Here is a 12578-nt window from a genome sequence, read left to right on the forward strand (position 1 = left end):
TTACATATATATGGCAATTAATGATTATGAATAATAAAGATTTGATAACAATTTTTGCATCCTTCTTCATTTTGTTTAATTTTATATTATTAAAAAAAATAAACAATCACATTAACCACATAATAAAAAAATTAGATTTTTTCTTATATGTTATATTTTGAATTTCTTAAAATGACTTTAAATTATAAAAATGAGGAAACCTTATATATGTTATATTTTTTTTAAACGAATTTAAAATACAAAAATGAGGACACCTTATATGTTATATTTTTCTTATATGTTAGATTTTTTCTTATATGTTATATTTTGATTTTTTTAAAACGACTTTAAATTAATGTAAGTTTTCCGTAAGTATACGACTAAAAACATTAAAATGACATGTATCAATTCGATGGTTGATTTGAAAGTTTTCAAAACCATATAGAAGATAAAAGTCAAAATAATTCAACTGTGAAAACAATACTGTTCACTTTTTTCAAGAATGTATTCGATGAAAAAAATAAGGTTTTAAGTCATAATTTGTTTAATGTCCAATCCGATCAACTCATGATGTATTAATTATACTTTTGTTCCATTATTTTTAATAAAAATTGATCCGATTCATTGGAAAGAAATTATATAATAACAACAATAAATATTTTATATATATAAATAAAATGATCAAATGTATAAAAGAAACTATCGATAATATATACAAATAAACTCACCCTGCGCAAGGCGCATGTCTTATCCTAGTATTATTTATAAATTAAGCATTGAACATATAACAACTCTTGCTACTATGAACTTCTCATCCTCCCTACATAGCCTCTGGGGATTTCTGGCTCTGTAGCCCAATCAAAGAACACAAGTTCCTGCCATCATCAACTCAGAGATCAAACTTTCTATACCTTTTTGTTAATATATTACATCTCTTCTTCTAACTACTACACAACATGTTAACTACACAAGTATGTTTACAACTGTACAAATAAAAAAAATAATCAAATACAAATTACTGGGGGAAGAGCTAACACGGCGGCTGAAGCTGCTTCAACCGCCGTACAACTTGCTTCATCGTCGGCCTCGTCGATAGAGAATCCACAGTACAAATAACCGCTAAATGCAGAACCTCAACGAGATCATCGTGCGGACCAGCATCCCATAACCCTGCCGTGAAAAACTCCTTGGCCCGTCCTTGTTTCAACAACATACAACCCCACTGCACAATGTTGAATCCATTACCGTACGAAACAAACGACGGATCAAGCGCTTTCTTGTCTGAAAGCAGCTCCAGAAGCACCACTCCGTAGCTGTAAACATCCGCTTTATCTGAAACCCGACAAGTCATCGCGTACTCAGGCGCTACATATCCGAACGTACCAGCCACGCCCGTTGTTGCGTGCGTCTCTGATGTCCCGAGCAACCTCGCTAATCCAAAGTCCGATAAATATGCGTTGTGATCATTGTCTAAGAGGATGTTGCTTGGTTTGACATCACGGTGAAGAACTCGTGGGACGCATTGGTCGTGGAGGTAAGCGAGAGCTCTAGCTATGTCAAGCGCGATCTTGTGAAGATTTCTCCAATCTACAGCTCTTGTGGATCGCTCTTGGATGAACTTCTCGAGGTTGCCTCCCGGGAGATAGTTGTAAACCAAGAACATCTCGGTTTCGCTCGCGTGGTAACCAATGAGAGTGACCAGGTTCGGGTGTCTAAGCCTACCTAGTGTTTTTATCTCTGCATGGAACTGTTGGACGCCTTGGAACCGTCCAATCGAGAGGCGTTTGATAGCGACGATAACCTCTTGAGAGATCTCAGCTTTGTACGTTGCTCCAAACCCACCGTTACCGATCAGATTGCTCGCATTGAAGTTTCCCGTGGCTCTAACAACGTTGTCGAAGGTTATTGCAACTCCCATGTCCATGAACATAGTGACTTCTCGTTTTGTAGTAGCCATGACCTTCGATTTCGGATGCCATTTCCTCGTGTAGAAGAAGAGAATCACAAGAGCGATCAGAACTGAGACAATGGCTGACGCAGATGCTATGGAAGCAATCTCTAGCGAGTTGAACCCGTCTCTTCCTGAGTTCTGAGACGGAGCGTTTTCGACAGGGGAAGATGCGTAATCCTGCGTGCTAGAATCTGCCATGGGGCCTCTGGGATCCGAAGATGGTGTTGTCAGAGAGAACACACGGCAAGGCTGAAGATACATGTTTCCGACCACACTGCTGCATTTGGTCAATCCATTGGTTGGAGGAACAGGACCTGACATATTGTTGGAGGAGACATTGAAAACCGCAAAAGTAGAGAAACCCGTGGGGATTTGTCCAGAGAGGTTGTTGTTGTTGAGAAGCAGCACAGTGAGATTCTTCAAGTTGACGAAATCATGAGGAATACCGCCGGATAGAGAATTTGAGGAGAGATCAAGAACTTGCAGGGAATGCAACTGACCAAAACTCTCAGGGATTTGCCCCGTCAGGTTATTATTCGCAAACGAAAGAAACGTCAAAGCATTCATCTTCTTCCCCAGGCTTCCCGGTAGATGACCTTGCAACTGATTCCAGCTCAGATTAAGTGCAACAAGCGAAGATAGATCCCCAAGGCTCGATGGAATTGTCCCAAAGATCTGATTCAAGGAAGCATCAAGAATCTTAAGAGAAGGACACATGTTGCTGAGCCCTTCAGGAATCCGGCCTGAGAGCTTGTTGAAGCTTACGTTGACGTAAACAGCTTTGAGTTTGTCGCAGCTATCAAACAGATTCCCAGGGAATTGCCCGTACAACTGATTCCCTCCACCAGAAAATATGTAAGAGATGTTCTTTCCCAACCGCTCTTGTGCAATTGGTACAGACTTGAGAGTTCCAGTGAAGTTGTTGTCTGCGAAGTTATGAAACACAGCCGGACCTCCGTCACCTCCAACAGCAGTCAGGGAAGCTCCAACTTGAGCCTTCTCGGTGAAGAAGGAGAGATAAACAGACGAAGGGTCGGCGTTATAAGATTCAATAGAAAACCCGTCAAAGTAAACAACAGGAGGACAATGGGTTGTGGTATTGCTGAGAAACTCCGGGATTAAACCCGATAAGCTGTTTCCGCCAACGTCAAAGACACTCATGCAGGGAACCGACATCTCTTTGAGAAGCTCTCCGGTAAGCATATTCGAGCTCAAGTCAAGAAGACGAAGGTTCTTGCATTTACTAAGACCTACAGGAATCTCCCCCTTAAAGAAGTTCTGACCCAAATTAACCATCTCCAAGCTTTGACATGAACCCCAATCTCGTGGAAACCTCCCTTCTAATGTAGCTCTCGGCACCCAAAGTATCTTTAGCTTTGGAAGCCTAGTGATTTCCTCCGGAATCCCTCCTTGATAGAAATTGAAATCTTCGGTCATGGAGGTTAAATCAGCGCCTGGAGGTTGATCTGACTCCCCTCTGACGCTGCTAATGTCTTCATACACATTGTACAGGTTCGATAGCACAAGAACAGACAAGGAAGAGCAATTCCCAAGCTCTGCAGGTAACGGACCACTAAGAGTGTTCTTCGAAACATCCAAAACCTCAAGCTTCCCAAGATTCCCAAATTCTGAAGGGATGGTCTCTTCCAACGTATTCATATACAACAACAATGACTTCAAACCACGACAACTCCCCAAACTCTCTGGAATTCTCCCAGATAAGAAATTACCAGACAGATCCAAATGCTCAAGCTTTCCACAGTTATCACCAATATCTTTAGGCAGAGAGCCTTCAAGCCAGTTTAACAGCAAGTGCACCACTCTGAATCTCCCGACAAAACCAGGAACAGTTCCATTAAGCTTGTTACCACCTAAGTTCAGAATCTCCAACTTGGAAAGATTCTGCAGAGAACTAGGGATTTCACCTGAAAATCTGTTAAACCCTAGATTCATGACCCGCAAACTCCGTAGCCCCGTAAACTGAACAGGCAATGACCCGGACATCAAATTCCCTTCAAGATCAAGAACTTCCAGCTTCTCCATTTCCCAGATTCCAACAGGAATCTCTCCGTTAAACGAATTGAAGGGCAGAGACAAAACCCTAAGTTCTGTGAGACCCACAATGACAGAAGGCAAATTCCCAACCAAAGTCCCAAGCTTTCCGGCGCAAACCCTCCGAATACCAAACCCATACAGAGGAAACTTGCCAATATCAGCACAAGTGAAACGGTTTCGACTAATTTTAGAGCTCCCCTTATCGCTTCCAGAGCCACTGATGTTAAGAGCCATGACTCGGGAGGTCGAGTCGCAAGATACGCCAAACCAGGAGCAGTACTCTTCGCTCTCATTGACCCAACTAGCTAGAATCGAACCAGGATCCGATACCGTTTCCTTAAACCGAAGGAGCACCGATTTGTCCGAATCAGCTAATACTGTGATTCTTCCGGGGAGACAGGTTGTGATACAGAGTAACCAGAAAGAGAACAATATGATCGGAGGCATCTTTCTAGGGGGAGAAACGCCATCTGATCCGAATTTACGCTCAGAACAGCGGCTGAAAGATATGAATCATACCATCAAATTATGAATGAATGAGCATCCATAGACATATAAATACAAAGTTTCTACTGATGCAACTTGCCTGATAATGACAGCTTGGTTTATCTGATCCATTTTACAATCAATCAGCTTCGCAGTTATTGCCTTCACGATCCATGGTTCAACCTCCTCTCCCTTTAACTGAAACACACAGAACAGTAAGAAACTAAAAAATATATTACCATTATTTCAGGGTTTCTGAGTTTGTATACCTGTAGAGTGTCTTTAATTGAGGTGTAAGGTATTTTGCCAAATTCATCAGACGCTAAGTGCACTAGTGACAACAATCTCATCTTTGTTACACAATCTTCATCGACAAGTCCTAAGGACCACCAGAAATAGAAATTAAGGATTTTCTCCGGAGATGGGACGTGTTTACACTTTACAGAAAGAGCAGTAAACGGATTTACAATTTGGTTACCATAGCTTTGCAGACATTCTGAATTTGCAGTTTGGAATTCCCTGTAAGCATTAAGCCTCTGAGTTAGAAAGATCTTCAGCAGCTGGTGAACTGGTCCATATTTAGGATCCTTCTCTAGTTGTGCTACGGCTGGCAAGTCCAATAAATCACACTGCAGTTACAGAAACATTGATGTAATTATGACGGATCTTAGACATGAAAGACAGGATCCTAGACATCCCAATCACACTATGTTTTTACGAATTATGATACCTGGAAGATGTTGGGAGCTTTTACAAATTCAATAACTGCACGCACAGCCTCTTCCTTAGCTTCACCTAAGGCCTGAGCATCCTCTTTGGAGAAAGTCGTTAGATACTTTGTCAAGAACTTGAGGGATTCTTTCACCAAGCTGGATGTGTATAAGAGAAGACAAAAATCATGATGGAAACGAAAGAAGGAAACCAGGTAGAGAATTACTGATGATGAAGTAATAATTATGGTGCAGTACCTTTTGTTTTCTCTCAGCACATTAGCAATGGCAAGGAAGAGTTCCCTCTGATCTTTAATGTCAATACTCCACTCTTCCAAAAAACTATCAATCTTCTTAAAAGAAGGAATTACATACTCGGTAACCATCCCAGTAACAGCTAGGGATAAAGCTTTCATGTAGACTTGAAAACGAGCATACGGGTGGTCCAGAAGGCTATATAGATTGAAGAGGCTATACAAATACCAAAAAAAAAGAATGAGTAAGTATGTAACTTATAAACAAATCACTTTTTGAACTTATAAGCTGGAAAGAAATCATACATCTTCAAACGAAGTGAAGCTTTATCATTTGGTTGCTGAACAAGCTTAGCAGAAATAACTTTCACCATATCCAGGACATCATCCTCAGGGCTATTGGCATTCTTGACAATGCTGCAAATGATGCTGTATGTACACTCAAAATCTGAATCAAAGATACACACAACTGATGAGAGACGACAACACACACACGCAAAAATGAGTATAGAGAAACAGACCTTGCTGAGAAATCTTGGAAGATGCCAATTCAGCTGAAGCTACTAGTAAAGAAGCTAACTCCAACCACTTTCGTGCTACTATGAACTCCTCGGCTTCTTTGCAAAGCCTGGCGATTTCTGGCTCTGAAGCCTAATTGAGTTCAAAAATCAGCTGAAGCTATTCTAGTCTACCACTCAATCAGATCTACGAAACGAAATGGTTTATGATGTTAGTGAGGTGGTGGTACCTCGGCGAGCTGAGAAGTGAATCGGACGACGGAGAGAAACGGATCTCCTTCGGAAGTGGGAAGAATCGTCGTCGTCGTCGTCATAGCGCAGCCGAGCCTAAGAGAGAGAGAGAGAGAGAGAGAGAGAGAGAGAGAGAGAGAGAGACGGAAAAGGAAAGAAACCCTAATCTATTATTTTATCTTTTCCGGTTATGTTTAACCGCGATTGGACCGGGTTCGCAAAAATTAAACGGTTTATCCAAAAAAGAATATCCAACGGTCATGATTGAGCTTTAAGATCCGTCGTCGTGTTCTGCCGGATGGTCACCGTTGCCACCGATTGAGACTCGAAATTGGCACTTAATAATAATATTTCACACCTTATTAATTTCACGATCAATCATTTGATTTGACTCGGCTTCTAGTTTACGATGGAACATATATTATTTGAGGAGTAGATTGTGAAAAATGATCTTATTTGTTTAATTTTTATTTAGATTGGTAACATGTTTGTTTTTTTCTTCTTGAAATTTGACATTAAGGTTTCTAGTAGAAACTCGTAATGAAGTCTGTGTAAAGTCGAGATCAAGCCTTGGCTCTTCTTCAACAAACGAAAAGGTTCCAAGAATCTAGAGGCGTGTGATGTTTATTGGGATCTCTCGTCTGCTAAATTCGGATCCAGCCCTGAACCTTTAGGTGGGTGTTGTTGTGGATAAAGAAATGGTTCTTCTTCTTGGTGATATGAAGAAAGAGGCTTTCAAAAAGACTAAATGCTGCAGCTGCGCTGTCTTTTATCTATTGGTGCTGTGTTTATTGCCAAGAAAGAACATGTTTTGGGTAAGAGAACGTTTGCAACAAAGGCTCAGTTCTCAGGTGATGGAAAAACACACGATCTTGTCATCGAGTGTGACACAAGTGTTTAGTGATCCTAACCTCAGTGTTTGTGTTGATTGGAAAGATCTTGATGCAGGTGAACCGGCAAGTTCCGTGGTAATCTACACTTACGGTTGCACAAACAATTCTGTCGGATATAAGGGTCAAACTAACTAAAATGTGACATTCTTGCCAATATCACACATAACACAAACCGTACAAAGAAACCATATACTAATAAAGAGTCGTAGGAGGCAAGCCTTGGGTTTTGAGTGTCATCTATGTGCAATTAATAAACATAAAACATATGGTTATATATGTGGTAAGAGGAGCTCGAGAAGTAGCATTAAGAAAACATAAAAGCATGCCCAACAACATATGGTTTTAGTAGCATTAAGAAAACATAAAATCACACACATGAGTTTTAGCATTCTGACAGAGCAAAAAAGAGAAAACAACCTGAAAGAACAGTTTTTCGGTTTAGACAGAGACCATAGTTATTACATAGACCACCAGACAACTTTTCGGATTTCTTGAATGATTCACCCGCTTCTTCGACGTAGAGTTAGAAAATTTTCTTGATACAAAAAAAAAAAAAAGAAAGCATTAGAATTTGTTTAAGGGAATAAAAATCTATGTCCTCTCTCTCTCACTCGACGTACCAACGTAAAGTCCCGTAATAGCTCCTAGGGTAGCAGCTACTAGGGATTGAGTTACAAAAGATTTCACTGCAGATCTTTTCTTTGGCTCTACAATCACAAATCAACAAAAGAAAATCACAGACTCGAATTTGGTAGATCAATCACACAACTTTTTTTTTACCTTTGCCGTCACCTGCGGGTGAAGAGAAATTGCGGCGATACCCCACTGATTTCGACGTCTGATGTACCTGTCGAGACCCAATCGAACAAATCAGAATCTCTAACAGATAATTAATAGGATTATTCAGATTCTCGACGCACCTTAGCATAGATCGATCTCATATTCGGCGGCATGGTCGTGAAATTTAGGGTCCTCCGCTGTTCACAAGTTTCTGCCAAAGCCTTTTCATAATTTGAAATTACTTTTTGTATAAAATATTTAAATTATTTGAATTATTCTAAAACAAAAAAAAATCAAGTAGATATTCATATATTTACTCTGAAATTCTATCTGAATAAAATATTTTCATTTTTTTTTCATTTTTTCACTAAAATATATATATTTCATTTTTTATTAAAATAACCATTTTAAATATTTAAGTAATTTTAAATTTATATTTTATTTTTCACTTAAAAAAAACTTTTAAATATTTAGTTAATGTCGTGTTTATTTTTAAATCAAATTTATATTTCATTTTAACTAAAACAAACTTTTAAAATATCTAACTAATTTTGTAATTACAACTAAACACATGTATAGATTTGTATTAATCTGTGATATAATTTAATATAATATAATACTTTTTTTTAAATGATCTTTCACCAGTAAAATTTTTCAATTTATAATTTTGTATCACATGATTTAAAATGTGCTTTCACTAAAAAATTTAAACAAATAAAATAAATTATTGCAAGTGAACTATAAAATTATTATGTTTTAAAATGTTTTATAAACAATTAGTAATATTGTAAATATAGTGGAAAATTTTGTAAATTGACAAATTTGAAACATGTACGTGCCGAAAAAGAATCTAGTTGATTTATAAAAGTAAAGCAAGGATAAGAAAAAGACCAAGGCCACAATTTCACCACACACAACTGAATCAATTAGTTTAGGACAGAAACCACATAGCAACTTACATGAAGAAGAAAACATTAGAAATCCCTCTTCAAGAGATGAAGAGACAGACAATCAGAAGATGCAAATTACAGACAAAAAAAAAGAAATACAATGCAAGCATCAATCCCTTATATATTAATTGATGAACATTTGAAAAAATGTAACTTCAATTTTGTATTAATTAAAAGAGGCCCTAATGCATAGGTAGCACTCAATTAGGTAGTCAATTACATTCAATTGAAAAATAAGTAGGTCCACATTCGATTTTTATATGTTGTTAGATACATAAGTTGGTCAAACTATATGATATAATGATATGATATGATATTTTATTTCCTTAAATAAAACCTACAGAATTACCATAAATGACTAATATATATATGACAATTAATGAGTTTAATAATAAAGATTTGATAACAATGTATATCTCCTCCATCATTTTTTGTTTAATTTTATATTATTAAAATAAATTAAACAATCAAATTAGCTATTAAAATAAAATTTAGATTTTTTCGTATATGTTATATTTTGAATTTTTAAAAACGACAATAAATGACTAAAACTATTAAAATTATTATGTTAAAAATTAATGATCAATGGTTTAACATTTTTATTATAAGAAGATACACATGATTTTAAAACCATATGAGTAAAAAATATCATTTAATAATAAAATAAATATATATATATATATTAAACACTATATACCATAAGATTACATAAATATTTTAATATTAAAACTTTCAATGAATTTTCAAGAACATTTATAAATTATAAACTTATTAAAGATTTCAGATTGAAAATTTTGTTATCGATGATTTAAATATTTTGTTATAAAACGATATGACGTTCATAGAACCGTATGATTATAAATTCTTATTTAATAAATGACTATACAAAATATACTATTCCTAGAAAAATAGGTTGGTCCATCTTAACTTATATTACACTTTTTATTAAACTAACTATCGAATTGATAAATAACGTACCAAAAAATGTTTTGCACTTTCCTTAAATAAAAGCTACGAAATTACCTAATATGATTAACGTATATGTGAAAATTAATTATAATGAATAATAAATATTTGATAACAATTTTTGTATCTTAGTTCTTTTTTTAATTTTATATTATTAAAATATATTTAAAAATCACATTAAATATATAATAAAAACATTTATATTTTTTCTTATATGTTATATTTTGAATTTTTCAAAACGTCTATAAATTATTAGAAATTTGAAGATCCCCACTCTGAAAATTTTGTGATCAATAGATTATTTTTTTTGTCATAATAAGTTACAAATGATCATAAAATTGTATTAATATGAACTTTTATTTAATATTATAAGAAGATACACATTATTTTAAAACCATGTGAGTAAAAAATATCATTTAATAATAAAACATATATATTTATATATATATAGATTATACTATACACCATAAGATTACATAAATATTTTAATATTAAAACTTTCAATGAATTTTCAAAAACATTTATAAATTATAAACTTATTAAAGATTTCACATTGAAAATTTTGTTATCGATGATTTAAATATTCAGTTATAAAATGATATGAATGATCATAGAACTGTATGATTATAAATTCTCATTTAATAAATGACTATATAAAATATACTATTCTTAGAAAAATAGGTTGGTCCATCTTGACTTACATTATATTTTTTATTAAACTAACTATCGAATTGATAAATAATCTACCAAAATTTTTTTTGCACTTTCCTTAATTAGAAGCTACGAAATTACCTAATATGATTAACGTATATATGAAAATTAATTATTATGAATAATAAATATTTGATAACAATTTTGGTATCTTAGTTCTTTTTTTTAATTTTATATTATTGAAAGATATTAAAAAATCACATTAAATATATAATAAAAACATTTATATTTTTTCTTATATGTTATATTTGAATTTTTCAAAACGTCTATATATTATTAGAAATTTGAATATTCCCACTCTGAAAATTTTGTGATCAATAGATTATTTTTTTGTTATAATAAGTTACAAATGATCATAAAATATAACGCATATGAATTTTTATTTAATAAATATTCAAACTAAATAATATATATATATATATAAACACTAATGATTTAAAGCAACAAGATTGGCTGATCAATTTAGTCGTCCAGTTGAAATCTTTCAAAAGTATGTGAAAGACTAAAGTCAAAGTAAATATGGATTTAGAATATTAGTTATATTTTACTAACCAAATACCGAAAAAAACCGAACAGAACTGAAACCAACCCGATATCCGGGTTGAACACCCGTAATCCAAATGAAGCCAAACTATTGTTTCATTCTCCAAAATATAATAAAAATAATAACTTAATCCCGCGCAAGGCGCGGGTCTTATTCTAATTTATTATTTTTTTGGTTGTTGTCCACAGCAACAAACATTTCTTGAGAGTTCATCCAACTTCGACTGCGCCCACTGAAAGCGTGAGAAATAAAATAAAAGTACAAGATGTAAATTCTCCATTGGTCTTTCAAAAGCAGACACACACACACATGTAATCAAATCATACCAGTTCTTTATGACGTTGTAACATGCGTTCATGTTCTTCCCTACATATCAGGAACTTGGGATAGTAGTTTTTATAAACCTTGTACACCGCTGAGGTAAGAAAAAGGAAGACGCAGTAAATCACAAATGTGCAATTTTCTTGTCATATATATATGTAATATGTATATATATTATTTTTCAGAAGGAAGGAATTATCTACCAAAACATGCAGAAGCAGCGAATCCAAGCTTAACCGAAATGCCAGGGCTAAACAGATTGTCCCACTCAGCACGTTTCGAAGCTGCAATCGGAAAGAAAAAAAAATCACAATTATACATTCAAACAAACATCACGATCCAAGGAAAGAATCAGAAAACCTGCGGATGAAGAAGAGAAATCCCGGCGAGACCCCATCGATAGCGATTTCAGATGTACCTGTGGAGGAGACAGAAAGAGCACAAATAAAAAAAAACAAAAAAAGGAATAGTAATATACCGTGATCGGATTCTCGACAAACCTGTGCAAAGATCGATCTCAATTTCGGCGACATGATCGGAGAAATTTAGGGTTCTCTCGCGATATTATCAATCAGCTCGTGGATAGAGTGAATCGGCCTTGGGTTTCTTTTATATCTTAATCTAAAGTAAATCCAAGCCCGCTTGTCTATTAGGTCCAAAGTGGATAATATCGTACTAATAATATCAGAGCGGTTTGACAAAAATTTGTAAGAACACCAAAATTAGGGTAAGTAAGAACGGGATCCTTTAAAGACGAAAAATGAGATTTACCAGATATTAGTCCGAAGATCTTGGAATCTGTGATGTTGTCATAAAAAGAACATTCTCAAAGGAAGCCATGCAATTACTGGTAAAGAAGATTTAGCAGATATTAGTTGGAAGATCTTGGAATCTGTGATGTTGTCAGAGAAAGAACATTATCAAAGGAAGCCATGCAATTACCGGTACAAAGTAGTGTCAAAGATGATTCACCGAAGGAAACATACGAGACGGATGTGATAGAAGTATTGGGAAAACATTCTAACCTTAAAAAACATAATTCCCAACAACATATATATTACTCCCTCCGTTTTTTAATATAAGTCGTTTTACAGCTATGCACGTAGATTAAGAAAACCATTAATTTCTTATATTTTCTAAACAAAAACATCATTAATTATTTACCTAACCACAATTCAACCAATAAAAAAATATAAGATATATTACCATTGGTTATACAACATTAATTA

The 12578-nt window shown here is 34.9% G+C and overlaps 2 protein-coding genes across 3 annotated transcripts; both read right to left on the reverse strand.

Moving 5' to 3' along the window:
* Positions 1-868: 868 nt before the first annotated feature.
* On the reverse strand, positions 869-6344 carry LOC106435630 (LRR receptor-like serine/threonine-protein kinase RPK2). 2 transcript variants are annotated; one of them, XM_048746060.1, is made up of 9 exons: positions 6184-6344; positions 5957-6086; positions 5742-5883; positions 5440-5652; positions 5202-5340; positions 4950-5100; positions 4741-4850; positions 4572-4669; positions 869-4484 (listed from the first exon to the last, which is right to left on the reverse strand). In XM_048746060.1, exons 1-9 carry the CDS (start codon positions 6265-6267, stop codon positions 1010-1012), a joined length of 4542 nt encoding a protein of 1513 aa, XP_048602017.1. In that variant the 5' UTR covers positions 6268-6344; the 3' UTR covers positions 869-1009. The 2 variants fall into 2 exon arrangements, with proteins under 2 accessions (XP_048602017.1, XP_048602019.1); XM_048746062.1 differs by lacking the exons at positions 5202-5340; positions 5440-5652; positions 5742-5883; positions 5957-6086; positions 6184-6344 and having other exon boundaries at positions 4939-5100.
* Positions 6345-11084: 4740 nt separating this feature from the next.
* LOC106415136 lies at positions 11085-12466 on the reverse strand. Its single transcript, XM_013855769.3, has 5 exons — positions 11850-12466; positions 11710-11767; positions 11553-11633; positions 11355-11443; positions 11085-11260 (listed from the first exon to the last, which is right to left on the reverse strand). The coding sequence occupies exons 1-5, from the start codon at positions 11880-11882 to the stop codon at positions 11192-11194; spliced, it is 330 nt and encodes a 109-aa protein (XP_013711223.2). The 5' UTR covers positions 11883-12466; the 3' UTR covers positions 11085-11191.
* Positions 12467-12578: the final 112 nt, after the last annotated feature.

Source organism: Brassica napus, chromosome C1 (assembly GCF_020379485.1).
Source record: "Brassica napus cultivar Da-Ae chromosome C1, Da-Ae, whole genome shotgun sequence".
Classification (NCBI taxonomy): domain Eukaryota; kingdom Viridiplantae; phylum Streptophyta; class Magnoliopsida; order Brassicales; family Brassicaceae; genus Brassica; species Brassica napus.